Source organism: Fusarium musae, chromosome 6, assembly GCF_019915245.1.
Source record: "Fusarium musae strain F31 chromosome 6, whole genome shotgun sequence".
Taxonomy (NCBI): Eukaryota; Fungi; Ascomycota; class Sordariomycetes; order Hypocreales; family Nectriaceae; genus Fusarium; species Fusarium musae.
In genome coordinates this window covers 1,957,754-1,984,052 of record NC_058392.1, presented here as the reverse complement: position 1 = coordinate 1,984,052, position 26,299 = coordinate 1,957,754, and the positions used below count along the sequence as shown (strand labels likewise).

General features: G+C 48.4%; 9 protein-coding genes across 9 annotated transcripts; 3 read left to right on the top strand and 6 right to left on the bottom strand.

The window, feature by feature from the left end:
* Positions 1–393: 393 nt before the first annotated feature.
* On the bottom strand, positions 394–1,448 carry J7337_008471 (uncharacterized protein; the record flags this gene model as incomplete). The annotated part of the gene is made up of 3 exons (XM_044826090.1): positions 394–797; positions 857–1,348; positions 1,421–1,448. 3 exons carry the CDS (start codon positions 1,446–1,448, stop codon positions 394–396), a joined length of 924 nt encoding a protein of 307 aa, XP_044679007.1.
* A 1,020-nt stretch (positions 1,449–2,468) lies between these two features.
* On the top strand, positions 2,469–5,417 carry J7337_008470 (uncharacterized protein; the record flags this gene model as incomplete). The annotated part of the gene is made up of 3 exons (XM_044826089.1): positions 2,469–2,680; positions 2,733–3,127; positions 3,181–5,417. 3 exons carry the CDS (start codon positions 2,469–2,471, stop codon positions 5,415–5,417), a joined length of 2,844 nt encoding a protein of 947 aa, XP_044679006.1.
* Positions 5,418–7,879: 2,462 nt separating this feature from the next.
* Positions 7,880–8,581, bottom strand: J7337_008469 (uncharacterized protein; the record flags this gene model as incomplete). The annotated part of the gene is made up of 3 exons (XM_044826088.1): positions 7,880–8,284; positions 8,340–8,474; positions 8,528–8,581. 3 exons carry the CDS (start codon positions 8,579–8,581, stop codon positions 7,880–7,882), a joined length of 594 nt encoding a protein of 197 aa, XP_044679005.1.
* A 2,478-nt stretch (positions 8,582–11,059) lies between these two features.
* On the top strand, positions 11,060–12,246 carry J7337_008468 (uncharacterized protein; the record flags this gene model as incomplete). The annotated part of the gene is made up of 2 exons (XM_044826087.1): positions 11,060–11,995; positions 12,046–12,246. 2 exons carry the CDS (start codon positions 11,060–11,062, stop codon positions 12,244–12,246), a joined length of 1,137 nt encoding a protein of 378 aa, XP_044679004.1.
* Positions 12,247–12,712: 466 nt separating this feature from the next.
* On the bottom strand, positions 12,713–14,800 carry J7337_008467 (uncharacterized protein; the record flags this gene model as incomplete). The annotated part of the gene is made up of 2 exons (XM_044826086.1): positions 12,713–14,284; positions 14,342–14,800. 2 exons carry the CDS (start codon positions 14,798–14,800, stop codon positions 12,713–12,715), a joined length of 2,031 nt encoding a protein of 676 aa, XP_044679003.1.
* Positions 14,801–16,164: 1,364 nt separating this feature from the next.
* J7337_008466 (uncharacterized protein) lies at positions 16,165–17,076 on the bottom strand (the record flags this gene model as incomplete). Its single annotated transcript, XM_044826085.1, has 1 exon — positions 16,165–17,076. The coding sequence occupies one exon, from the start codon at positions 17,074–17,076 to the stop codon at positions 16,165–16,167; it is 912 nt and encodes a 303-aa protein (XP_044679002.1).
* Positions 17,077–18,922: 1,846 nt separating this feature from the next.
* Positions 18,923–19,686, top strand: RIB3 (3,4-dihydroxy 2-butanone 4-phosphate synthase; the record flags this gene model as incomplete). Its single annotated transcript, XM_044826084.1, has 2 exons — positions 18,923–18,983; positions 19,040–19,686. 2 exons carry the CDS (start codon positions 18,923–18,925, stop codon positions 19,684–19,686), a joined length of 708 nt encoding a protein of 235 aa, XP_044679001.1.
* A 541-nt stretch (positions 19,687–20,227) lies between these two features.
* J7337_008464 (uncharacterized protein) lies at positions 20,228–21,188 on the bottom strand (the record flags this gene model as incomplete). The annotated part of the gene is made up of 2 exons (XM_044826083.1): positions 20,228–21,123; positions 21,182–21,188. 2 exons carry the CDS (start codon positions 21,186–21,188, stop codon positions 20,228–20,230), a joined length of 903 nt encoding a protein of 300 aa, XP_044679000.1.
* Positions 21,189–24,104: 2,916 nt separating this feature from the next.
* On the bottom strand, positions 24,105–24,692 carry J7337_008463 (uncharacterized protein; the record flags this gene model as incomplete). Its single annotated transcript, XM_044826082.1, has 2 exons — positions 24,105–24,510; positions 24,574–24,692. The coding sequence occupies 2 exons, from the start codon at positions 24,690–24,692 to the stop codon at positions 24,105–24,107; spliced, it is 525 nt and encodes a 174-aa protein (XP_044678999.1).
* Positions 24,693–26,299: the final 1,607 nt, after the last annotated feature.

The window sequence follows — 26,299 nt, the reverse complement described above, 5'->3', positions numbered from 1 at the left end:
GCAGCAACGAACCCTTGTCAGGGACCAGGGGTCATTCAACACCATTGACTATTGTGTCGTGGCCCGGCGACGTCCTGAGCGTACTTTACTGTCCTATCAAAAAAAGGAAAAAGGTCTGATCGACAGCAATTGGACCTGTGCTCTTAATAGCTCACGTTATTCTGACCTCAATTGGGTCTTTGTGCCCATTGGCGAGTGCATGATTCGAAATAACCTCATCGACGAGCAAGCAGACGCATGGAATTCGGACTCTTATCGATGACCGATGATTATTCCGCCGCTTTACAATAACGCCTCTATGACAGCAAAAGCCAATCCGTCTTTGTGTATGTAAGTACTTTGGTTTACCCTCGAATATCCGTCTCTTTCTGTTTCTGACTAGGCACCTTGAGTTTATCCCTCCCAGAAGCCAGGGAAAAGGTACTCGACCTTCTTCATGGCCTCGGGATCACGGCCAGCTGGCTTGGTCATGAATTTGACGGCTCCTTGAGAGGCGCCAGCCCAGTGCTTTGCTTGAACCAGGTCGCTGTTCTCGAGCTCAGCAAGTCGATCCAAGACACCCGCTACGAGTCGCTTGGCATTTTCGTTGTTAGCCTTCATGTACTTGATGACCAGCTCAACATTAACATCCTCAAATGAATGCCAGCAATCATAATCGGTGGCCATGGCAATCACCTGATAGGCCAGTTCGGCCTCGCGGGCAAGCTTGGCTTCAGGAAGGGTCGACATGTTGATAACAGATCCTCCCCAAGATCGATACATGTTGGACTCGGCGCGAGTTGAGAACTGTGGTCCTTCTAGATTGTTTGTCAGAGGATGGTCAGGTAAATTGGCACTGCTTCAACAGGTCTCTTACCCATGACAATGACCGTGCCCTTCTCGTGCAATATGACGCCGTCACCTTCCATATGAGCTGCACAAGCCTTGACCACCTTGGCAAGGCCTGCATCGAAAGGGTCGGCGAAGCCAACGTGTCCAACTACACCACCCTCAAAGAAGGTAAAGGGACGGATGCCCTTTGTGCGATCAATGACCTGGTCCGGGACGACAAAGTCCATAGGCTTGATCTCCTCTTGCAAAGAACCGACGGCGGAGAAGGCAATGACGGATCTAACACCGATATGTCGTAGAGCAGCGATGTTTGCGCGGTTCGGGACCTCGTGAGGGGCAAACTGATGGTGAACACCGTGGCGAGCAAGGAAAGCGACGTAGCTACCTTTGTGGGAGAGTATCTGGATCGGCGAGGCCGGGGTTCCCCAAGGTGTAATAGGGTTGAGAGCAGCGACGGGCTCGAAGCCTTCGAGCTGACCGAGACCAGTACCGCCAATTACGGCGATATGGACAGGCTCTATGAGGGTGATGTGAGAATCAGTATTGCGCCTATATTGACTGATATGGACAGAGAAGGTGGTCTACACACTGTCGAACGTAGTGGGGAGGTCACCCATATTGACGAATTGAAGCCGAGATTAGTTGGAGCAAGGACTTGGAACGTTGATGAGAATGAGAGGTTATCGTCGTCGCGAGGAAATATCTCTTGGTCCTCAGCGCAACTTGGAACTAACGTTAGTTGGGCGCCTTATTAGCTACCCCACCGCCATGACCAAGCTTAGGTTACGTGCTTGGGCAGAGAGAGGTGGGATGGAGGGGTCGTGGACCCTTGGAAGCTCTACCATTGGCTGGTTGGCACATTTGAAGATACCAAATTTTTTGGCATGAGATTGTTATCGTTGTAAAGTATTATAAAGATCATAAATAAGGTAGGTAAGTAGGGAGGCAACTATGGTAGAGAATACTTACCGTGTCGTGTTTATAGACTTGTGATAAGCTGTTACAGTCATCATAAGGGCCTACTAAGGCTCGACGTGACACACTATCTCGAAATGATGTATTATCATCTCATAGTGCTTTCTGCTCTGTGCTGTGTACACTGTAAATATTTTGTCATTCTCTGCCCAGTCTTGGGAGTAGCTATCAAACGTTATTCTAGAGCTATACATCTCAAGTACTTCAATAGATTATTTTACGCCTTTGTTCCTATTTCGAGGTTTTGTTCTATCAAGACAGCTTGTGTTACCTTTTGGTTTGGCCGGGCTGAATTCTTTTACGTCTAAGGTAGGTAGTGAACATTTCACTCTACCAACATTGACCCTACCAAGGTATTGATAATTTAGTGATAGAGCTGAATCAGTTTTGTTTTAAGTCTGTCCCCAGTTAATATTATCATCTTTTATGTAGCCTCGAAATTCACAGCCTCATACTTATTTACCTTCCATCCTCCTCACCTTCTCTACCTCTCTGTCTTTCTCTCTCTTATGCTGACCAAGCCGGCCAAAATTTTCCGACCTACTAAGGTACCTAACTTAGCTCCGCCAAAATTTAGCCCACCACAACCTCACCCATCAAATAGTCTGGCAGCCACAACTTGTCGGCGACTGTATACGGATGCCATGACGAGAAATGATAAAATGACCCGACTTCTCGACAACGTCAATTTGCTGAACGAGGCTCACGAGAATGGACCTGATGAAACTATCGAGGAGCGATGCTTCGCTGCCGCCCTCGTCTGCCTTGAAGGCCACTACACTCAGTCTCCTCCCATGGGCCCTCAGACAGCAGCTAAAGTGAGCTCTATGATCACAAAAACATTGGAGAAAACACACACAATACGCAAGGCTCGGTAAGCCTCAGCCTCGCTCTTCATGCGGGCCTTATCACTGACGAGCGTGCAGCGAGGCCATCTCAAGAAATGTGGCGATTTGGATCTGGCTCACAAGAATTTTTGCAGCCGCCATACCGAGCCTCACCACACGATCTGTAGGGCCGCTGTCGAGCCTAAACGATCCGGAGAAAGGCGTCACCCCTCAGGAGAGCACTGCCTTGATTGTCATGAACCATGCGACAATTAAGGAGGATATAGCGACTCTCATCAAGCTTATGCACATTGCCAGGAATCTCCTCGTGAATGCTGAGCCCGAGGTGCCGCAAGACATCTGCGCGGCGGTTCACTTTGATCAAATGGTATATCAGACCATCATTCTCTGTGTCAACGTAACGAGCAAGGGCTACGACGGAGAGATTCTCGATGAGAACCAGAGATTAAAACTCGGTGATGTCACAGAGCTATGTAGGTATCCGCGGTGTCGAGACGCATACTCCCACACTGACGAAAGAATCTAGACAAAAAGCTGCTGGTAACGTCGTTACAGCAAGCCCACAACTGGACTGCAAAACACGACAGGAACAAAATGTCGTTCTGGTTTGATGTCCTATTTGATGATGACGGCGCACTTTCGGGTCCCGAGGATAGTCTAGGCGATGGCTCAGGCTTCCGGCCAGACGTGGCAAAGCGACAGGTCCAGCATTGGCTTGATAGGAACTCCAAGCTATGTGACACTGCCAGGAAGCTGCTCAAAGATTACGCCCAGAACCAAGCCTCAAAACCGCCCGGCAACCTCGCCCCGATTAGACCTCTGGCTTGGAACTGGCTCCCGGACGGCTCTGTGGATGTTCCTGGAGATGTTGCCAACACCGAGGACAAGATCAACCCAGTGTGGAAGCCCGATGAGACGGACAAATTCGAACAAGATCGTGCATATGGGCGCGTCTCGAGAGAAGTTGATACCTGGTGGCTGAACGCCCGTGACCCTAATTACGAAGAATGGCTAGTCCTGATGCCGTCTGTCGAGTTTGCCCAGAGCCGCCTGGAACATTGTCGCAATAACCTCGTGCATCGATACGCGCACTCTTGTGGAACAGACCACTCTCCGCCGCCAGGTGTTGTTGAGGAGGAAGAACTCTCGGAACACGAGCATTGCCATCACTGTGAACATGATGATCATGAGCATGATCATGAGCACCATCTCGATCATCACCACGACCATCACCACGAGTGTAACCATGACCATGACGACCACGACCATGGCCACGAAGATGACCAGGAGTGCGTATGCCAATGTGATCATGACCATGATCATGATCACCACCATCACCATCATGATCATGATCACGAGTATGCTCACGACTACGTGGAGGATATCATGGATGAAGAAGACGCAGACGACGACGAATCTTATGGAGAGGGGCCACTCACCGGTCTGCTAACTGAGGTGCCCAACATCCTGGATCCCAAACAAATCGAGGCTCTGCACATGATTGTAAAGTCATGTATTCTGGACAACGCCGGTTCAGGGTTGACTCGAGCAGGCGAGAACCTCCAGAAGACCCGGTGTCGCATGTTCCTGGCCCTCGACTGCGGAAAGAGTCTTCTCAGAGAGATGCTAGTCTTCATTGCTGTCTGGGAGAAGGATGAGCAGTCTCTCATCTTCCAGGTCACTACTCAGATTGTGGAGGCCCTTCATCACAGCGCTCTGATTCCATACGCCTGGAACTCGCTGCGTATTCCCAAGGATATCATCTCGCCCGCTCAGACTGTCCTTCTGCGACTTGTCAACCACATGTTCAGAGCTCGCATAAACAACAACTCAGCTTCTCAGGAGACAAAGGACAATTCCCGTGACATTAAGCTTGTTCACTTTTTCTTGAGCTTCTTTCGAAGCCGTATCGTCCCCGAATGTGCCGCCCTCATGCATCTTCAAGCTCAAATTCGGGAGGAGAACTGTGACCCTTCCGAGTTTCCAGTGGACAGTTGGGATATGGAACGTGCCAAGGATGGTCTGGCTCAGTATCTTGACTTTCTCACGACCGTTGCTGAGATGCTGGACACTCGAGCCAAGCTGATCGAGTGGGAGGCCATCTACGATCTTATCACGATATTGACTGGATTGGAGGCTGGAGTGCCCAAAAAGCCTCTTATTGAGCTCCCCAAGCGGTCGCCTCGGAATGACAGTGACGGCAACCCTATGGTCGAGAGACCATACGCTGCTACAGATGACGGAATCCCCCCATCGCCACCACCACCTCCTCTACAGGAGCCAGCGCATAAGTTCCCCTGGTCCGGGATCAAAGGACAAATCTTTACCATCATCGCCACTCTCTTACAGCCACCTCAAGGTCAGAGCAGCCCCGGAAACCCTGACGTGCAGATGCAGATGGTCAAGTATAACGGAATCGTGCCTCTCCTCAACTGCTGCGCCTACGATGACCACAACCCATATGCCAAGGAGCGAGTGACGATTTGTCTCAAGTGGCTGCTGGACGGCTGCGAGGCTGCCAACAACTTCTTCCGTGAACTTGTCAATCTCTCACCACCGCCTAACCTTCGGCCTGCCCCTGGCGGTACCACCGTGTCAACGATAAGGGTTGATGGCATCCAGGGCGAAGTCAAGGTGCAGGTCCGCTCAAGTACGTCTGCACCAGGCGAACAGGATACTAATGACATTGTGGACGGAGCTGGCAGGATTGATCTCAGCCAACCCAGTGGACGAGGCAGCATTGAAGATGATTTCATGGCATAAGTAAATGCCTATATATCTATCTGTCATGGGAAATAACATGGTACGGAGTTCAGCATAGCGTAGGGTGTCTTGAAACTAGGTACTGGATAAAGGGTTGGACTTTGGTATTTATGAAACTTCTCAATCAGAGGAGTTTAACTCGAGGCATGAGATATTGGACCGAGGTTCTGTTTTCTACATACGGCTGGAGTTTGGGCAAATACGTAAAAGTTGTGCTTATTAGGGATATCTGGGTTTGGACCTGCATAGGATCACAGGGAGCAAAAGCCAAGCTCTTCGTTTGTTAGTCTTTTATCATGTTGAGCGAGTATTACCAAGAATACCAAGCACAGTTCAGATGAAACATAGCATATCCCCATCTAATCATGACGGGTATGGCAGAAGCCTCTAGGTCATCGGCAAGTAAAACACTGTTCGTGCTTGGATAGGCAGCATCTCACTCCCACCATGAGAAGCTTTCTAAGCTAAGGATATCCACTATCTGAGCAGTCAAAGGTTCCTCAAGTAATTACATCGAGTGCTATTCCTACCAAGCCTGAAAAGCACAGTCAGTCTCTCCAGAGTTCAAGATCCGGGGCCGTGATCTACCGAGGATACTTATCTAGGTGTCTCTACAAGGGGCGAACATCCTTGGATTCATGCTAATGAACTTGGAGGCTTAGCTCAGTGTCTCTCTGTCATCCCTTGGTTTCAGAAGTCTGGCATGTCCCTATGAGTATCATCTGCACTATCAACCCATGGTTTCGTTTAGTCTATCACTTTTGAGTTAGTCAGTCTTCTCTAATTGCGACTAAAGCGGCGGTAAACAGGGACTGCTAGAAAGACGCTGAGTTGGCTTGAATCCCTGAGAGGTCAGAAGACCCCGAAGGTGTGACCGTCAGCTAAGCACTGTCCCACCCTTTGGTAGCCCGTAGACAGGCCTCTAGAGTCCGGCTCATTGGAGCGTCGCCTTTATCAAAGCGCCGACCAAGACGGCTTCATATGGAATGCCAGGACGTGTGTTTCAGAGATATCATCGTCAAATCCTACCATGGAGCCTGCTGCGGAAACTTATCGCAAAGGGCGCCTTAATTGAAAGTAGTAATAAGCAAATGCGAGGGAGTTCAGTATTGGAAATATGTTATTTGTTCAGGTGTAAGTCAAGCAAGTGTGTAAGGTAATCACCGCACTTACACGACGGCTCTCTGTCAGTCTCTGGGAGAGTTTCCTTGGTATACTTCGACCCGATATCGACACCACGTACATGATGAGCGGTGTCCACTGACTGGAATTTGCGTTGAATGTGTTTATTAGTAAAATCATGAAGTTCCCTTGTGAGCTGATATCCCAGACCCTCTTAATAACTTGTTGAAGCAATCGCCAAGTTCTGACACAAAACTTTATTTGCGCCTTTACCAAGCTTGGTAGTGACAGGAAACGTCTGGGACCCATTTTGCTGTCCCTTTACTTGTTTTTTTGAGTTTTTGGGCATCAGTGTACAGCAATAGTACAGTGTTGGTCTGATCTGTATAGCCCTTGGCTCGATCTCGTAGCATGACAGGGAGGTCTGGAGATCGAGACAAGGGTCTCCGGCTGATACGGGGCAATCACAGATAAATGCCGGCTCAACAAGAAATGCTGTTGGTTCAGAATGTTTATATTGTATGTATGTACAAGTATGTGTATCCATGATCTGAAAGCGGCGGTCAGATACTGTATCCCATCGTATTCTGACTTGGGTCCCCGTGACCATCTTGCTTCGCCCTTCAAGTCAAACGACACGCAATGCCAAGCAAATCAATCAACTCAACTCAAATCAAATCAAATCAAATCAAATGTACGTATGTATGTACTCCTCCTGCGCCCAACATGATATGCTCGTGCCTGACAGCGACGTCTATAATAAACAAACAAAAAACTGTCTTTTCCTGGCCCACGTTGCTATACTAGGCAAGCCCGAGCTTGGTTTCCAGCTAACAAAATCTAAAAATCCAAAAGTTTCACATGGGAGCGTCAATCATCAAACTATGATAAGAAAAGACCAAAAACAGTAACAGTGGGGACAGAATAACAACGCTTAACCATTTGTTCTAGTAAAGAAAAAGACCTGAACACCTTGAAGTGCTTCTGATATAAGGAGCCGTGAATGTGTTGACTGAGAGAATAATATGCCAATGCAAAGGGTATCGTAAATGTTCATAAATGCCTTAAAGCAAAGAGATACCGGAACTGGGTGAGCATCTCCACAAAATGGAGTGAGCGCAAGTTGGACAAGAATCTCCAAGACGCTGGCAGACCAGGTTCGTATACCAATAAGTGTAAGAAGTTGGTGTCGTTGTAAGTTTCATCGAAGAGAGCCCCTGTTTCGTTGTGCGGCGCTGTATGGTGACGTCGTTGGCGGTTCAACAATTGAGACTATCACTATGTTGTCAAGTCGTCGACAGTGTTATCAAACACTGCCAGATCGCGGCTGGCTTGTTCACTCAATCCATCTCGCTCAGAAAGCCGATGCAGTAACGACAGCCAGTTTCATCGACAGGGACGGGGATTATGGTGAGTAAGTTGTTGAAGGGTTGGCCATATTTCTTGTAGTTGGTAACGGGGATCTGAATCTCCCTTCCAGCACAGACGGCCTGTCGCATGCGGTGTGAAGCGACCTTGTCCGTCCCCTTCCTGTCGAGAGATCTTTCATGCCCTGGCGGTGCTTGGAGGAAGCGGCAATTTCGCCCAAGAACTTCACGGGCTGTATATCCAGTGAGTTCGGAGAACGATTCAGAAACATAGATAACGGGGGCGTCGGCCTGGCCCATATCGCACACGACAAGGGCGACAGAACAGTCCACTGGACCAAGAACAACTTGAGGGTTTGGTCGGCCCATGACACGGAACTGTTTCACTGTTAGTGGCCTGTGGGCAGAGAAGTGACGGTGTAAGTCGGCTCACCAAGATGGACATGATGTCGATCCCACTGGGTGCGTAGAGCCCGGGGTAGATGACGGGGTCCTGAACTCGACGCCAAGTACCTGCAGAGTTTACTGTGCCGTCAACGTTGAAGGAGCCCTCTTGAGGAAACTCATACTATGAAAAGTCAATGGGTGCCACTTTGAAACAAGATTACATCCAAAACGTACATTGAGAGCATTGACCTCCCAGGGATTCATAGCTGGAACTGTCTTGGACGCCATGGCTGAGCAGTGAGGAGAGGGCGAGCGAGATGTTGGAAAGCCTAGAGGTAGTGTTGAAGAGATGGCACGCATGGAAGCTGTCATGTCGAGGATAACAGGAGATATGAGTAAGGTGATATATAGACCCGGGCCCCTGTGTCCCCAGCTGAGGTAGCACCAGAATAAACGCGGTCAGGTATGACGGAGTCAGTCAGCAGCGTTGCAAGATGTTGGAGTCGTCAGGTATCAGTCGGATAGAAAAGTTAGAAGCGGATAGGTTGCAAGTTTGAGGGATGAATGGACTAGCAGGTAAGTGAGGAGGAACTCGTGGATCGTCCAGGATGCGGCTGGATAGTTATCCCAGATGAGGCCCCAGAAGACAGTCAGACTTGTCAGGGAATAACTGTGCGGGCGGAGCTTTCAATGGCTTCCAAATGCGAAGGCAAATCGTGATGGACCCTGAAAAGGAATTGACAGAGGCGGCGATGCTTTGGGGGTGTGGGTGATGACGATCTGGTGTGAGTATAGCTATTCTTGTCCAAGTACTGTATGTAACTAGTGCTGTGTTGTTTATGGTGTTGAACTGCAGCTGTTGGTTTTTGGGAGTTCAAGTAGCGCGCATCTCACTGAGCATGAGGAGAGGACATTCTCGTGGGTGAATGGTTGTATTTGAGCATGATTTGCACCTTTTCTTGAGTCCTGAGGGCTTGCAATACAGCCTCATATTTGCTTCGACAAACAGCCCCAACAGTCATTGAACGGCATTGAAGCAGGGGTCTGAATACCACAAGTCAGGTGTATGCGTAATACGTATGGGTAGGGGTAAAGAAACCCAATTCGTAGGGTCTTCTTCGATTGGTTCAAAGTGCTCGATTCTCATGGTCCCCGAGCAGTTGAAGAGATCGCCAGCAACAGTCTCGAGGCACAAGATCGGTACTCATCGACCAGGATCTCCACTTTAGTCTAGGAACGAGCTGTCAGATTGGTGAAACGGAAAGGTACGTACTGCTGAGATCGCTGAGTACTTTGAACTAGGCCTCTGGATCGGTGCGATGGACTGTATCTCGTCGTCGGCAGTTTGCTTTCATAAATCAAGCCGAATATACGGACGGAACACAGTGAGCGCCTCACGGATTCATTATCGACTGTCATTTTTGTTTGTTTGTTTGTTTGTTTCTTCTTGGCGTTTCAAATTCGATCATCAGATGCAAGAGATATTGATCGCTTCCGGGTTGTTTTTTTGTTTTTTGTTGTGGCTTTCGTCTACCCGTCATCACGATAGCTTCTTGATAGCATCGACGATGCGCCAATATCAACGTTTGTCGGCCTCGACTCGATTGATCTGGACCCTCCTCGCTAATGTTAAGCAACACATATGCGTATGTGCATGCGTTGTTGGCGAGCCTTGGCCCATTTCACAAGCAACCGTCTTTGCATGATCGATGCTGTAGCCGATGCGCGATGCACGGGTCCAGGATGAGAAAGAGTTTGTTTGGTGTTGAGGCGCGATGGCTTGCTAAGGCTTCGATGCGTGGAACCAAGTCTTGGTTGCCATGATCAAACACAAGCATATTGGAGGCTTCCGTCTCCCCGTCCCGCCCGCCTTATTTTCTTTCGTCTCCGATTCAAGACAAACGCCCCAGACAAGGATTTCACTGGTCGGTTTTCGCTAACGACCGCAGACATCGAAAAGTGCATCGAGATGTTGGAGAAGGTCCATGGCCAAGTCCATGACTATGGCTATGGCTCTGGCTCTGGCTATGACACTGTGCCTGGTCCTTAAAGAGTCTAGACCTCTACTATCGTCACCGGTGACGCTGAGTGGGTAGGTACTAACTCAGCCGAGCCGGGCTGGGCTGGGTTGAGCTACTAGGATAACCCGTCCTCGCTTCTGAAGGTGCAGTTGACGTCGATGCATTGCCCAGACATTGTCAATTGATCGCTATTCTCGTGATTTCGTATTTGATGACTGCTGTGCATCTTTTGGCCGTTTACCACACTCGCTACAAATGTCAGGTAGTTGATCCTCATTAGTTATTCTCTTCATTTTGTCAAGGCGATATGGATCAATGATGCTGCGATTTCGGGTTCCAGAGGGAGGGACCCTGATTGACACCGATTCCCGCCATTCTTCAGATCGACAGGCGCGTGATCTGAGCCCCTGCTCCGTTCGGTTCGTTCGCGAAACATGTCATATTGTCGTCTCTGACTTTGTGACATTCAATTCATCGAGATGTCTTTCCAATCCGTGTTAGTAAAGTAGCACCGTTTGGGCGCCTACCAATGAGAGCCACAGGCTTTCAAAACGGCCAAATCAAAATGGGGCAAGAGGCAGGTCTAGGGTAGGCGATGCGCACTGGGCCACACACCCATGTGAATGTCGCGTCTCTCTTTCAATTAACGCGTGTCGCGTTGCTAACAGAGACTACACTACACCAACTGCTCAAACATCGATACAATCCTCAATTAATTATACAGCTGCCATATCAAGATCCCAACATGTCTCGGAGAGGCATCAACCGCACTGGTAATTCATCTACAGAGTTACCTGAGTACGAACCACCAACATGTCCACTCACCGATGTTGCTCGCCGTAAGCTGCACGACTTGTCAAACACCCGCTCAACGGCTGCATATCAACAGCAGATCAACGAATCTGTCCGATTGCTTGGCTTTAGCATCAGTGATATACACGAGAGATTGCGCGTGCAGCGTGAAGAGCTGGCCCGTCTAAAAGCCCGAAGAGAGGAGAAAGAGACAGAGAAATCCGAGGACGAGCAACGCCTTGAAGCTCATCTCCCTGAACTGGAGGAGCGCATCAACACACTGACAGCGGCATCGGAACAGGCCATTCGTGATATGATTGATCGCAGAGCCGAATTGGAAGATGAAGATGTCATGTTCAGCGAGTTGTATGACAAGGCCAGTGCAGAAGCTGCCCAACAAAGACAAGTGGACGCTCAGCGAGGCGAGCAGGACGGCGAGCAGGACGACGAGCAGGAGCCGCTGGCTGCAACAAGCCTACTTGAAATCTACAAAGAACTGCGCCAGAAGAAAGACGCTGAATATACTAAAATGTCCGCCCACCAGCGTTATGCTCTCAACAACGACTACGCTGGCTTCAAAAAGCTGTGGCACGATGCTATGGCTGGCGATGAGGGGCCTCCACTGCCCGATGCCTCACGCTGGTTTACTTCCGACGGCGAACCTATCATGACTATTGATGTCAAAGGAGCCGGTGCCGGGGGCGGAGACGACGACGATGATATTGCTGTTGAGCGCGAGGTCAAGAGCATTAACTGCCCCTTGACACTACAACCCATGAAGGATCCTTACACCAACCGAAACTGCAAACATACATTCGAGAAGGCCGCTCTGCTCGAGTATCTACCCATGCGAGGAGAGTCTCAATGTCCACAAGCAGGATGCTCGCAGGTCCGCTCACTCTCCATCATACAAGTACTGTTGACTAACGTAGTGTACAGAAATTCACGCGTGCGCGATTCGACCACGAGTTCTTCCAGGACCAAGCCATGGCGCGCCGTATCAAGCGTGTTCGTCTGGCACAGCAGCAGCAGGAAATGATGGACGAAGATGACGAAGGCGACGGCGACGACGAACTTCGAGTTAGAGGCTCACAGGCTGTCCCCGGAAGGCCGCTCAAGAGGGAGAGGAGAGGAGAATGACCACGGGTTTAGGTCAAACGTGCGAGTTTGTTCACTACGAAGACATGATAGAATGATACCCCGCCAGTGCTAGAACTGATAGAAACCAATCTAGCAATTGAGAACAGTCTTCAGATGCTGCACATAGTTATGTAATAGAATGAAATTGAAGAACAGAATGGCCCGAGAGAATCAAAGGGCTTGGATAGAAATCAAGAGGGTATTCCGGAATGTGCTATATTTTACTCTAGAAATGTTATATATATGACAACGTAGGGTATCTTGAGTGTTCATTACCCCTGTGCTATTTGGCTCAACGAGCCTCATGCGAATAAGAAACATACAATGCGATGCTTTTCCAACCGGTGCTAATTACCATTACCCATAAAACCTTGGGGGATAACGCCAAAATTCTTCTATAACAATGTTCTCCGCTTGTGCTGCGCAGGTGCAACAAACAATACAGTGCTCCCTCAGACTTGGGAGCTCATGCCACAGCCTGCAATACCAGAACGCCAGCAATGGCAACAACTAGCCCTGAATTGGGCGGGCTCCATGCTGCAGCATCAGGTGTTTCAGTTGCTGTATATACACCGGTCATATCCGATGTTGAGCTGGGATCTGAAGTTGATGTCGTTGGTGTCTCCGTCGTCTCTGCTTGTAGCGGCCAATCTTCCTTCGAGGTATACAGTATGCCGTTGACCACAGTCCCTTTGTCATCCTTGACTAGTTCCTGGGCACCCTCATCGCAACTGCCTTGAAAGTTCCGGACGTAGCACGTTGGGTTCAATTGCTTGGGAAGATCTTCAGTATGCGTCGCATTGGCATCACCTGTAGTATTATACGTGGCGGCATCAATGTCCTTGCCAGTAGAAATTGAAGTGCCAAGGATGATACGAGCAAAAATCTGGAAGGCAGTCTCAGGCTGATAAGCAGGCACAGCGTGGCCTGCTTGGTAGACACGACTGAAAGATAGGTTGCCGAACTGACGAACAACACCACCAATATATGAATCATTGACGATGATGGGTGCGTATCCAGCGTCAGGGAAGCGAATGCTGTATTCGCCGCCTGCTTCGCTGGCCAGGCTTTGCGAAACAGCTTCTCCGCCAAGCCAATTGCATATATAGTCACGATCTCCGTATATCAGGGCAATCCGTACTCCTGAATTAAGGAGAGAAGCTAGACGGGCGATATTGCCGCCACGAGCCTGATCGCCCGTGGATTGGAACTCGAGATTGACGTTTATGTTGGTCATTGTAAAGTTGATAGGAGAACCGATAGCTTTTTGCACAGAGTCTTGGTTAAGGTATTCCAAGAATGTCATAGGTGGGAAAGGGTCGGCTAGGGGCGCAGCAAGATCGTACCAGCCACGACCTGAACTAGAGTAGGCGTTTTGAATGTCATTGCAGCTACTTTGAGCCTCAAAGCAGATCTCATTGATGGATTCCTCGTTCCCTTCGCCCTCGGGATCGCTGACTGATGCATCGGTGGCGCATTTTTGAAGAAGATCGCGACAGCCGCCTTCAGCAGAGAACTTGTCGAGGTTGAACTTGGCGTCGCTATCAGATAAAGCTTTATAGCCATATGTATTGTCACTGGCAAATGCTGGATAGTAAGGTACTTGGATCTCCATATCAACGCAACCATTGACGATGCCGAGAGAACTGAGATGGACGTCAATGGTTGAATTGCGTGGCAACTCCCCGCTCTCCCGTCGTGCGTTTTGCTGTACAAAGGTTTCCGCGAAGATAGGGCCGTAGCGACCACCATAACTCTCGGCAAAGAGATTGATGCCAAGTGAGTTGTTGCGAGAACGCGAGGCAGGCTGGTACTGTGGGAACGTGGTCAAGAAGCCCTGGACCATATGCCAAACGGCCATGGCAGCGGTCTCAGTAGTATTGGCAGTAAAATTTCCATTGTTGGAACTGAAAGTGCCATTGGGAACGAGCCATTCTGGAAGCTCCGGGTAGGACACTGGAGGCTCAGTAACATTTTGACTGAGAAAGTTTAGTGTGCCGTCGGTAGGCGTATCGTATGAAAAGCCAACTTGGTTGGGCTAGAAAGGTGCATGTGAGCTCTCGTGAGTTGGCGATGATACTCGAGGTTTGCCTACCTGATCGATAAAGAGCATGTTAGAGGCTCGATCCCAGCCCCATTCTCGTACAAGCGTTTCGTATTCATTTAACCCTTTCTCGACAACTTCACAAGGCCCGTTGCCGGTGAAGAAACCATAGAGTGAGCTGGATCCTGGTCCTCCATTGAGCCAGATAGTGAGACTGTCAGTCCGCTCACGAGCCTCGACGAACCAAAAGAAGAGATTGGTTGGATAATCCCCGGGAACCGACACCCAACCTGTGTACTGCTTTTGAGAGTCGAATGCTGTAGAACAGACGCCTTCGGGAGTTTTATAAGAGACAGTCACATCCCGATTTGCTGGTGAACGGACGACTGTGAGGTTACGCGCCTCAGCATCGGAGCTAGGGATGAATTGTGCGAATGATAGGGACACCAAGGCAGAAGCAACCAAAAATCGTATATAAAGAGGAGAACAAATGAGGCGATGAACCGCCATAACGGCGGAGGAAGAGGTGTGGTTTCGTAGCAATGCAACGATCAGGTACCGGTATTTCAGGAGTGGTGAGAGGGTACGGTAGGAGTCGTCGTCATCCAACAAATAATCAAACCCATAGCAAGACAATAACTAAAAGGGCGAGACAAAGTCAAGTCAAGCAAGACACCAGCGAGCGATTGATTGAGACAAGACCTGCCGAGACAAAAAAAAAAACAAATGACAGGCTGATTTGGAAATAAACGACTGATAGACGATGAAATAAGAAACACTGGAATAGTTGTCAACGAACGACAGTCATTATTATTAGAAATGGTACCTTGAATTTGATGTAGGTAGCTAGGAGAAAGAGGAAAAGGCCGATCAATCCAGGAGGAGCCCAGGTCAAGTGGGTTCCATCCTTGGGTACGGGAGTGGAGGAACCGTTGCAGCTGCAGTTACGGGGCAGCCACTGACCCCTCGTTTCTGCCGCCCCAGGTACCGCCATGAACCCGGTCTTGCACTGTATCGGAGGCTCATCATAGGGCGTTTTGGAGTCTGTCAGCCCTCTTAATTAGCGGAATCTGCCCTGGCGTTGTCGGCTAAGGCATTGGATCTTAGTGGGCGGGGTTGTCTCGGGTAGCTGTATGAAGCCCGACGTACAGTGAGTGCCTCGTAATTGTCTGGTCAAGGATACCTAGCTAGCTAAGGTACCTATCAAAACATGTGAAGACCCTCTTAGATAATTGATGTCTTCTAGATTCGATTCGCTGTTGCTCAGAACAAATACACCAAATAGATACCTCATGCTCAACGTGAGGCACTGTTTGTTCTGTACGAGTTGACGTGCAACGCGAAAACCTGTTACGCCAAGGATCATATCCCGGTAAGCTGTAAATCCTTATTACTGGTAGGGATCCAGGAGCATGAAGCTGTATCAGCTCGCACAGCCGCAACATGCTGTGAGATGTTACTGGTTCGGTGGTGCCCATTCCGACATTAGGAACTGCTAGTTCTGACTGACATTGCAAACGACGACAACTCCCCAGCCTTACAGTATACAGGTACGCTCTTTTCTACAATAGGTAAGCTGAGCGAAGAGAATAGTTCTCACCAACCAAAATGCTCATTGGTAGTCTCTAGCAGGACCAAGTTTGATCCTCGCATGACGCATACCCTGTTACAGGAGCTTTATGTGGAATCATGCCAATTTAATAGTTCACAAATCCCCTATCGGATTATACTTTACATAGTAAGAGCCTTTCAGCTGGCGAACTACCTAATCATTTTACACTATATTACAATTGACTGTCATTCGATCATTTGCGACCCCAAACTTTTGTGTAACCGTATAGCAACATGAATCATACACATCTGAGCCAACCCTATCAGGCCTCGGATTTACGCACAGCAAAGAAGTAGTTACCTACCTTTTCACTGCCATCGACCTGCTTCCAGCCAAGCCCGGGGACATATATCACACCCTGCACCATTGGGTGGCTCCAGCCTCGACCGGCGAGGAAAGTTCGCAACTCTTCCTCGTTGAGATACTTGTTCCAGTCGTGTGTTCCCTTGGGAACAATGCCCAGAACGTCCTCGGCCATGAAATTGGTGGTAAACCAACTCATCCACGTTCGTGCGATGGTGCTCATAACAAGCCATCCACCAGGTTTGACGAAGGGGCGCACCCTGTCCAGGAATGCGCCTGGAGCATCGATATGCTCGATAACCTCGAACAAAGAGACCACATCGTAGGCCTCTTGTGGTGTCGCAGGAAGAGGAAGATTTTCTATTGATGCTTGCCGATATTCGAGTTTGGAGCGAAGGCCAGGATCTTTGCGAGCGTGTGAACGTGCCACAGCGAGCACTTCGGGGGTGGGATCGATAGCAGTGACATGTCTCGTGGTCGGTAGACGAGCTGCACTTTCGGCAAAGATACCACCGCCGCAGCCAATATCAAGGAATGTCAGGTCTCGAGTGGGAGAATCGGGGTCGGTGCGGTGACAAGCGCGAATGAAGTCATGACGCAAAGGATTCATGAGGTGAAGTAGCCGGGAGGACCCATGAGGATCCCACCAGTCGGCGGCGAGCGCATTGAAGTGCGAGACCTCATCGGGGTTGACAGAGGAGAAATTCTGTGACGAGTTGGGCGAGGACGTGGAGTGCCATCGAGGTGTTGGCGATGTCGTAATAGAGGCTGCGATGGTATGGCTCGCCGGCAATGGGAGGGCTAAAGGCCGCCGACTTGATCGGGCGAGGTTGCGGAAGAGGGCACCCGCCGGCCGGGACGGAGCCGGCATATTTGGAGGCTCGGGGGGTGAAGTAAGAGAGGTCACGGTTTGGTTGGTAGTAATGGAATGGGTAAGGTGTGGATGATGTGAGGATCGATGAGCGGATGACAAAGCTGCAAGCCAAGCAAGATAAGATAGTCAGTCTCGATGGACCCTGAAAAAAGGTTCAACGATGACAAGATTCAACTCGATCGCAGGGTGCACTCGGACGGTTCCGCCATCGGTTCCACTACAACTCTACCAAAGTCCAAGAATTTCTATCGTCTCTCGCTGACTGATGCTTCGCAATTCCTTAGTCTGACAACGTCTTCAACAAAGCTGACATAATGAGTAAGGGCGGCTCATACCCGCACAGCCGGCTGTGCGATTAGTGTCACGTGCTTATCTGCACAGCTGGCCTAGTATTTTACTTTAAAGCTATTTATCTCTTTTAATTAGGAATATAATATATATATATATAGTATTTTAGAATATAGCTTAAAAAAAGGGCTATTTAATAGTATATATATTATAATTATAATAGCTAATATAATTAAAATATAAGCTTTTAAAGTTAAATCTTACTTAAATATATAAAAAGTTATATAAATTATTATTATATAAATTAGAATAGAATATCTATTATATAATCTGAATTTTAAAGTATTTTATAAGATTTTTTATAAGTATTTATTATCTTAATATAAATAACTATTAATGTATTAAATAACTTTTTTTAAATAAATTATATCTAGCTTAATATAATAGCTATTTAAATAAAGTTTTAAAATTAAAATCTATAAAAACTTAAATAAAATTATAAAAAATCTATAATTATTATATTTAAGTTATATTAAGTTTAATTATATTAATACTTTAATTACTTATTATAGCTTATATAGCTTATATATAATAATTATAGATTTTTATTAATTTTTTTCTATTTTTTATATAATTTAATTTTAAAACCCTATCTTAATAGCTATTTTATTGAATTTAATATAATTAAAATAATATTAAGGGGCTGTACAGATAAGCCTTTAGTCCTTATTCGCACAGCCAGCTGTGCAATAAACACGTGACACTAATCGCACAGCCGGCTGTGCGGGTATGAGCCGCCATGAGTAAGCCATGACTGACCAATCAGAATCAAAAGAATACTACCTCAACTGCCCGATCAAGTAAAGACCGTTTTGGAATCACCAACGATGCAATGACATGTGAGCTCATCAGTGCCCTGTCGACGATGCACCACGGGTTCACAACCAATGGCTCCGAGGGGAAAGTAACTCGGCATTCAGATAGGCCTTCATGGGATTTGGGCTTACTTAGACCGGATAAGCCGGGTTCGATCGTAAGGAAGCGAGCGGGAAATTCACCGCGCGGCTGTGATTAAGACCGGACTGCGGAGCGGGGCTTGGCTTGCTTTGGAGAAAAAAGGTTGTGTCTGAATCATGCGATGCGAGAATCAAATGCCGTATCCGAGCATATTTGATAGTTGCAGTTCGCTCTCCATCGCCTGAATTATTGCTCCCTCACTCAATCAATTCTTTGCTGACTCAACTTCTTCTTGGTGCTTAACAATCACCTAATCGGCTCCCCATATCTGAGTCCCCAGTAAAAAAAAAAACAGTTCCGTTCCCCTCCTTGACTTGGCCCTTCATCAACCCCCGCGTGCCGCCGCCGCTTCCGTCTCCGCCTCCGAACCCGCTCTCCTCGTGCGTGCGTCCCGTCGCAACCGTCGCATTCACAGACAGTCACAAGCCGAGGTCGAGAACCAAGGCTTTCTCTTTGGGATACCAATTGCTGCTGTTGCAACACTCCATACCTTGCACTGTCCAATTCCTCTGCCATTATTCCCCATCATACCTCCAAGATGCCCGCAACAATCCCCCAGAACCAGTTTGACTCAATCCCCGACTCGATCGAGGCTTTCCGTACGTGGCTCCTATAATCCTCTCATGTGTCACTGCGCTAACATTGATTGTGGCAGGGAATGGAGAATTCCTCGTCGTGCTTGATGACCCTTCACGAGAAAACGAAGCCGATTTGATTATTGCTGCTGAAGATGTTACAACCGAGAAGATGGGTTTCCTTATCCACCACTCCTCCGGCTACGTCTGCGCTCCTCTCTCCCCCGATATCACTACCTCTCTCGACCTTCCTCAGATGGTCCCCGACAACCAGGACCTTCGAGGTACCGCCTACACCATCTCAGTTGATTCAGCCGACCCCTCCGTCTCAACCGGAATCAGTGCTCGCGACCGCGCTCTAGCCTGCCGCACACTCGCCGACCCCAACGCACGCCCTGATAGCTTCCGCCGTCCAGGCCATGTCCTTCCTCTGCGATCCCGCCCTGGTGGCGTTAGACAGCGACCGGGTCATACCGAGGCTGCTGTTGACTTCTGCCGACTAGCTGGCAAGGCCCATGCCGCGGTTATCTGCGAAATTGTCGACGTCGGCGAGGAGGCCCCTGGTCAGGCTCTTCGTCATAATCATGGCATGTTGAGAGGCGAGGATTGTATCACTTTCGCCCGAAAGTGGGGTTTGAAGGTCTGCACCATTGCTGATTTGGTCGCATACCTTGAGAAGACTGAGGGAAAGCTCGAGGCCAACGGCGCTGAGTCCAATGGCAACTAAACCGACATTATCATAGGAAATGGTTATTAGGAGAATTTGTTGGGAATATGGCGGGCGAGTGGCTGGTTGTTCTACTTGATTCATGTTCACACATATCCACAGGGCAATTGATGGTTGACGATACCACCTTCAGTTGGTTCCTGTATTCTTGCATCTGTTTCTGGATTCCTAGGGGGTATTTTGGCATAGACTGGGTTTCATGGCGTCCCGAAAAGTGGCGGTTGAAAAGACAATGAAAAAGATATCCCTCCTCTCACCCATGCTTGTTCCTGGCTTTTAAGCTGGCGTTGTTGACTATTAGGTAATTCGTGGCAGCTTCAGGTCCAGATCATATCTGTTTTTTGTCATTAGTTTATGCAGTTCCATGTCGTGTTAATGCAAATTCCATGCTCCTTAAGTTTGGAGAACTCGGCTGAGTCTCCAATATCTATGTACCCTGCGCCAGGCCACGGTTTGTAAGACTTCATGCGGTGTGGCGAGACAAGCCAGCTCGACCATTTGGCTACTCATCCATTGCATTCTTAGAGCCAGAACTAGGCATCTACTTCCTGAGGCGGGTGGATCTTCTTCGCCCAACATCTGGCTGTGCTTCCTCGGCAGCCTCCTCAGTCTTTATGGCGTCTCCATTCGTCTCCTTCTTGGTCGCCTTTGTGCGCTTCTTCTTTGGAGGCTGGACGTTCTCCTCGGCTGCCTCTGGTGACTTCTTTCTTGACTTCTTTCTTGACTTCTTGGGAGCTTTAATTTCGGCCTTTTCCTCCAGAGGCTCCTCTTTGATGCCGGGAGCTGTATTTCCCGTCTTCTTCTGTACGCCGGGCGCATAACAACTTGTCCGTCCGCCAACTGTAATGAAAGCCAGTTTTTCGCCATTGGGGAGCTTGGTCGCTGCGCCCTTTGCGCCCTTGCCCCATCTATAGTTGAAGAGCCAGTGTTCGGGGAATTCGTCTGAGTCTCCCAGTTTATCGACGGCTGTTTGACACACATAGCGGATCATTTCATAGAGGGTAGCGATTTGGGCATCGTTGAACGAATCGCAGTATTGCTCAGGATGAATCTTAGCTTGGTAGAGTGTTTCGTCAGCCACCCAATTACCAATTCCACTGATCATCGTTTGATCTAGCAAGAGGGCCTTGATAGGGACATGACGGGCTCGCATCTTGGAACGCAAGTAATCTTCAGTGAAACGATCAAGGTCGACGACTGGATCCGGTCCGTTCTCTACCAGAGGCGAATGCTTCCTTATCTGGTCTCCGGGACAGTCGACAAGCCGCACGCGACCAAACCTACGCGCATCAGTGAAGGCTACTTCTACGCCAGGCGAACCCTCGGTTTTGAACTGGAACTTCCAGAACTTGGGCGGCCATTGTTCGTGCTCGCCCTCTTTCATCTTCTTATAGTAGTTGGTATATGCTGTCTGTTCGTCCTTGATGTGCATCCAACCTGTCCCTTTGACTTAGTATTGTTTTGTTGGGTTCGTTTCTTCGCTAGACTTGCTTACCGGTCATTCCAAAATGCATTACCAGATGCGGAGGTTTGTCAAGGGTGATCCTGCCGTTGGTAAATTGGTTGATCTTAGAACAACGCCGTGAGTTTACTCACCAGAAGTATTTCCCCTGGCTTCCTGCAGAAACGATCTAGAATGATGAGTACGATGAACGCAAACTGTAGCAGGCAATTCCTAACCTTCTTCCCCTTCAGAGCAGTTTCTACTTCCTCACCACTTGTACCAACTTTGCCAAACACATTCTTGTCATCTATTGCAGAAGCGGATACGATGCGTTTCCCGACCACATGAAGGCGTAGGAAATGGACGATACGGGCAACTATTTCAGGCTCAGCATTGGAATCTTCATCTCGAAACTCGGGTCTCAAACGGACCTTCTGCGATCTCAGGCATCTTTCTATAAGATAAATGGTTGGTATATTGTGTCTACGGGCGGTACGGAGGAAGTAATGGCGTCACAGACTCGATGTCACGAAAGGCGCGTGAGGATGAACGCGATATCACGTGATGGCAATCGAGAGAGATCAGGGTCACTTCTGTTTGTTCACCAACCTCCCCAAATCTCAAACCACAATTCTTGTTACCCCACCGAAACCCTTGTAGTTCGAGAGCTGCAATCTTAAATCCAGTTGAAGAGATCCATATTTCACTGAGTTTTCTCGATGTGGACCGTTTCTTGCTCGTCGCTCGTCGCTCGTCGCCGAACATTATACTTCTGCTTTGCTTGGGAGATGCGGAGGCGGAAGAATAAGGGTCCGTGCTCCCCACATTGCAACTTTTGTCCGAGCTTTTTCTCTACAAAAACTTTTACTCTTCCAAGCTTCTTCAGGTTTTCTCAACAACACAAAAAGAAACAAACAATCAAGCTGAGGTACGTTCTAGACGGCGCAATATCTTGCGCGGCTACTCATTTCTTCCTGATGACACCTTACACCGCAAACTAGAGTCTTTGACCTAAATGGAATGAAACCTCTTTTTTTACACGTCAGTCTGAAAGACTTTGATCTCGCTTTCGCTTTTGCACTTTGCAATTTCTGAGCACGCGCTGACCTTGGAATAGCTCTTTCATCACCAAGCGGTGGATCATTGCGAGAATGCTCAAGCTTTCCTCATCGCCCGATATTGGCTGAAATGGTACGTTCATATACAGCGTCTCCTGTTGCATCCTACCCCGTCTCTCGTGATGATCATTTCTTTTACAATATACGCTGGAAATTACCGGCTGAGTTCTTCTTTGACGATATAAAATGGCTATTTCTGATTGAGACTCCCCTCTTCACACTTGTTGCCAGGCATGTAGTAGCTTGTGCTGACCTAAAAAAGATTTTACTAGCAAGGTATGCGATATCTCATCTCGACCCGCACCCGACCTTTCATGATGAAGCGGCACTGGGCTCCGAATCATACCACATGAGCAGGAAAAGCCACTTTGCGGCAGGCCTAGAAAACCTCGCCCACTGACTCGTCACCATCTACTTTCACTTGTTGGATGTTTTCGGGCCATTGAGGCTAACATGCCTCAAGTGCTAGTACTCTGCCATTCAATCCTAACACTCAGACTTCTCTGGCTCTACCTAACCGTAAGTAAAATTTTACATATTTCAGCAGCATCCTCGCTTCCTGATGAACCCTTTAGATGACGAGTCTTATACGAGTTTTCGATGCAGACACAATCCTACTTTACCATTCATGCATTTCCTGACACGCGATTCTTTTCCAAATTTGCTCGCAAGCACTAGGCGACTTGGGCTAACCAATTCTCAGATAATCAAGACGTGAGTAGCCGACTGGCCCCTGCATTCGCATTTCACATCATCTCTATGATGATCCAAAATGAAAACGACAAGCATATGTCCGAGCTCACGCTACGACGACAATTCATTTATCCTCTGATCGAGATGCTTCACGACACGTCAATGCAGTCTTTCCAGCGATAGCGACTGACATTTCGAAAGCATACTCAACCTTTATCCTCACTTACTCCGTTGTGGGCTTGACCACAGCATCAGGTTAGTTTTCCCTTGTCTTCTGTCTCCTCAATCCCTCTTAAATGATGTTACAATATCACGACGGTCAACGTAGCCATATTGCTTTGACGATAACGCCTGTGACAAGGCACCTTACCCTGAAATTCCTATTGCATTCTTCTTTCGATGTTTATCATGCATTTATGAGAAGTCGCTAACATGACTTTGAAGGTTTACAGTCAATGCATTTTCATAGAGTGCTATCGTAGATGGTATGCCTGGTTGCCACGCTGTACTTTGGATAACCAACTTGTCAAGCGACAAGCTGTCGCATGCGTTATCTACCCTTTCCTAAGGATAGAGACCAGCTTGGTCACTTGACGCTTTATCACGAAGCAAGAATGAAAATAATGAAATCAATTGAGAGTAACCGGTAAGTGGAAACAAGCTAGAGTAATATCCATGATAGGATAACGTATATATTTAATATGAGACGTCCCAAGATCAACTGTCTGTCCCAACTGCTGAACCAATGTTTTTGAAAGGAGTGTGTGACCCAACGATGTTCTCTATCCTCGAACGTGTCCCGTCCCCACCAGAAAGATCGTGTTAGTCGAATTCATCCTTACTGTCTGTCGTCTACATATGCTCTACCCCTGTGCTACGCCGTGATAGCCAACCATGTGGTGAAGTAGATCCCCCGGGTTTGGTCTGCCCACAGACAAGTCTGGAGCTCGCAAGCCCGACCGGAGTCCAGCGTCACGATGGTACAGCGGCTGGTCAGGTACATATCGCGGGACCATACTCTCAAAGTGTGGTCGGTCAAAGGACTGGGGGGGGCTGTTGAGATACGATGACGAGCCTCGAGGCACTGGCCAGCTCGAAGCCTCGTTATAAGACTGGATTGGCATGATTCTGCACACGCCATGTTAGTGCTTTGGTTCCGGGTACTAAACAGAGGGATATACGCACGACGGCAGCATGGCTTGAGCATTCTGGGAACTGCGAAGCATGTCTATGTCCAGGCGTTCCCACAACGGCGCCCGGGAAGCATCAATCTTTGCCTGGGCATCGTCTTGAGAGCGCATCTGGTCCTGGAAAAAGTATGGGTAGAGGATGGGCTGCTTCAGCACAGGCAGAGGTTTCTGGTCTGATGAGCGTCGGCTTACGGGGCTGGAGCCTGACGAAGAAGCTGGCGAGCTTGCCTCTTCCTGTTTTATGATGACGTCTGCGAGAGACTGTGATGGGGAGAGGGACAGGCTCTTGTTGACGGATCGGCGACGGCGCTCTTCTCGTTTCTTGCAAGTATACTTGCCTACTCCCCAAATATCAAAATGCTGTCGATATGAGCGGATTCTGTGACGGTGGTCAGCAAGACAGTCTCTCACAGCGTTTCGGATGTTGAAGACCAGAACTCACGAAGCGTCAAAGTTGTACTTCAACTTCATAATGTTGCGGACATCCTTGAGTGTTCTACCCTCCTTGATGTACAGCTTGGTGATAGTTCCTTGGTATTCGTTCCATGGCTTGGCCATCATCTTGGCTGCGAATTGGATTGTTTTGATGCTTTTTGATGGGGTGTTGAAGGCGTGAGTTTGGCCTTTGGGTTGCTTAGCGTTGCTTGTGTCCGATGTCTCTTGCTCCTAGCCCGGGACAACGAAGGCTTTGGCAGCAGGAACAGGGTTGAAGATCATCGAGGTATACAAATCAGTGGTACACGAGTTTTCCCTTATTGGTAAGTGAATTAGGTGTTTGTGATCTTGCTGTGTGTCAGAGGTTCTGAGGATGGTTGAAGCTGAGGGTGATGGGAAGTTCTGTATAACCTTCCCAGGATATGGAGACGCAATGGAAAGGAAATAAGGGGGGCCAAAGCCAATCTACTGGTCTTCTATCATCTTTTTTAGTTGCTTGACAGAGCCTTATTCGGTACATGTGCTGCAGTACTCTTTTCACAGCAAGTCTGTCAGAGCCTGTACAAATTAAGAGGCGTTTAAGGCGCCCGCGAGGCAGACACTTGGTGATGAATAGAAACGATGTGAAAGCGGTTGAGCTCGCAACTCCTGTTGGTGTATAAAGCAGGGCGGGCTTGTGCAAGTCCTTTTTCAACTGTGCCTTGTATAATACTCGGGTAAGCTCATGATGGATGACGAGACTCGGAGATAATGAATGTACTTGACGCTTGTGCTACATTTTTTTCTGAAACGATTGCATCCTTGGATTTGCCCGATGAGAGAGAGGAGGAGAGGAGGGGATTTAGAAGAGGGTGTGAGGAATTAGGCAGATAGTTCGTCCTTCAGCCTCATCTGTGCTGTGTTATGTTGGCCGCCCACACACACACACACACACACACACACACACACACACACACACACACACACACACACACACACACACACACACACACACACGCACATGCACACAGTTGTGATGGACTATCAACTTGTTAATGACTCAACTGTTTAAAAAGAGAAAAAGAAAAGAAAAGTATAGATAATTTATGCACATCTTGTAATATTCAATGCTTACAGGAACCACATCCTTGAATGACAACTCATATACGTACCTATATATATGCGTCTTATATTCACTTTTCTGAGCCTTGTAGCTGTAGCTCCAATCCCTGCATAGAATCGATCGCCTTGGCTGCCCACCCATTCTCCTTCGTCTCCTTCTTCTACTTCTTCTCCATCTTCGAGCTTCGAGGCATCTAAGCGCGTGGCTTCCAGAACTCGCCCTGTTTAGACGGTACAACCAACCAAATGGCTTATACCCAGCCTCAGATAGCCGAAACGATTGGCAACCAAGACATGAAAGGTGTAACTGCAACTGTTACTGGACTAGAATATGATGCATGTTGTGCATCGTTCGCCTTATTTCTGTCATCGATCGGTCGGTCTTTTATATACATGCTTCCATTCCTCGCGTCAGTTGCACTTGTTCTACCTTGTCATCGTCACGTAGTTTCTCACAGCCACTGGTTCGCATCTCCATGATAATGCTTTGACATCGCCGCGTCCTGCGATGATACTGCCAAGAATACATACACTTTGCCTGCCAGCCATGCTTACTCTCGCACTGAGCAACATGCGTACCCATTCAGCTGGGCTTCTACCTTTACGACCTTGCGTACATACACGCGTGCCGT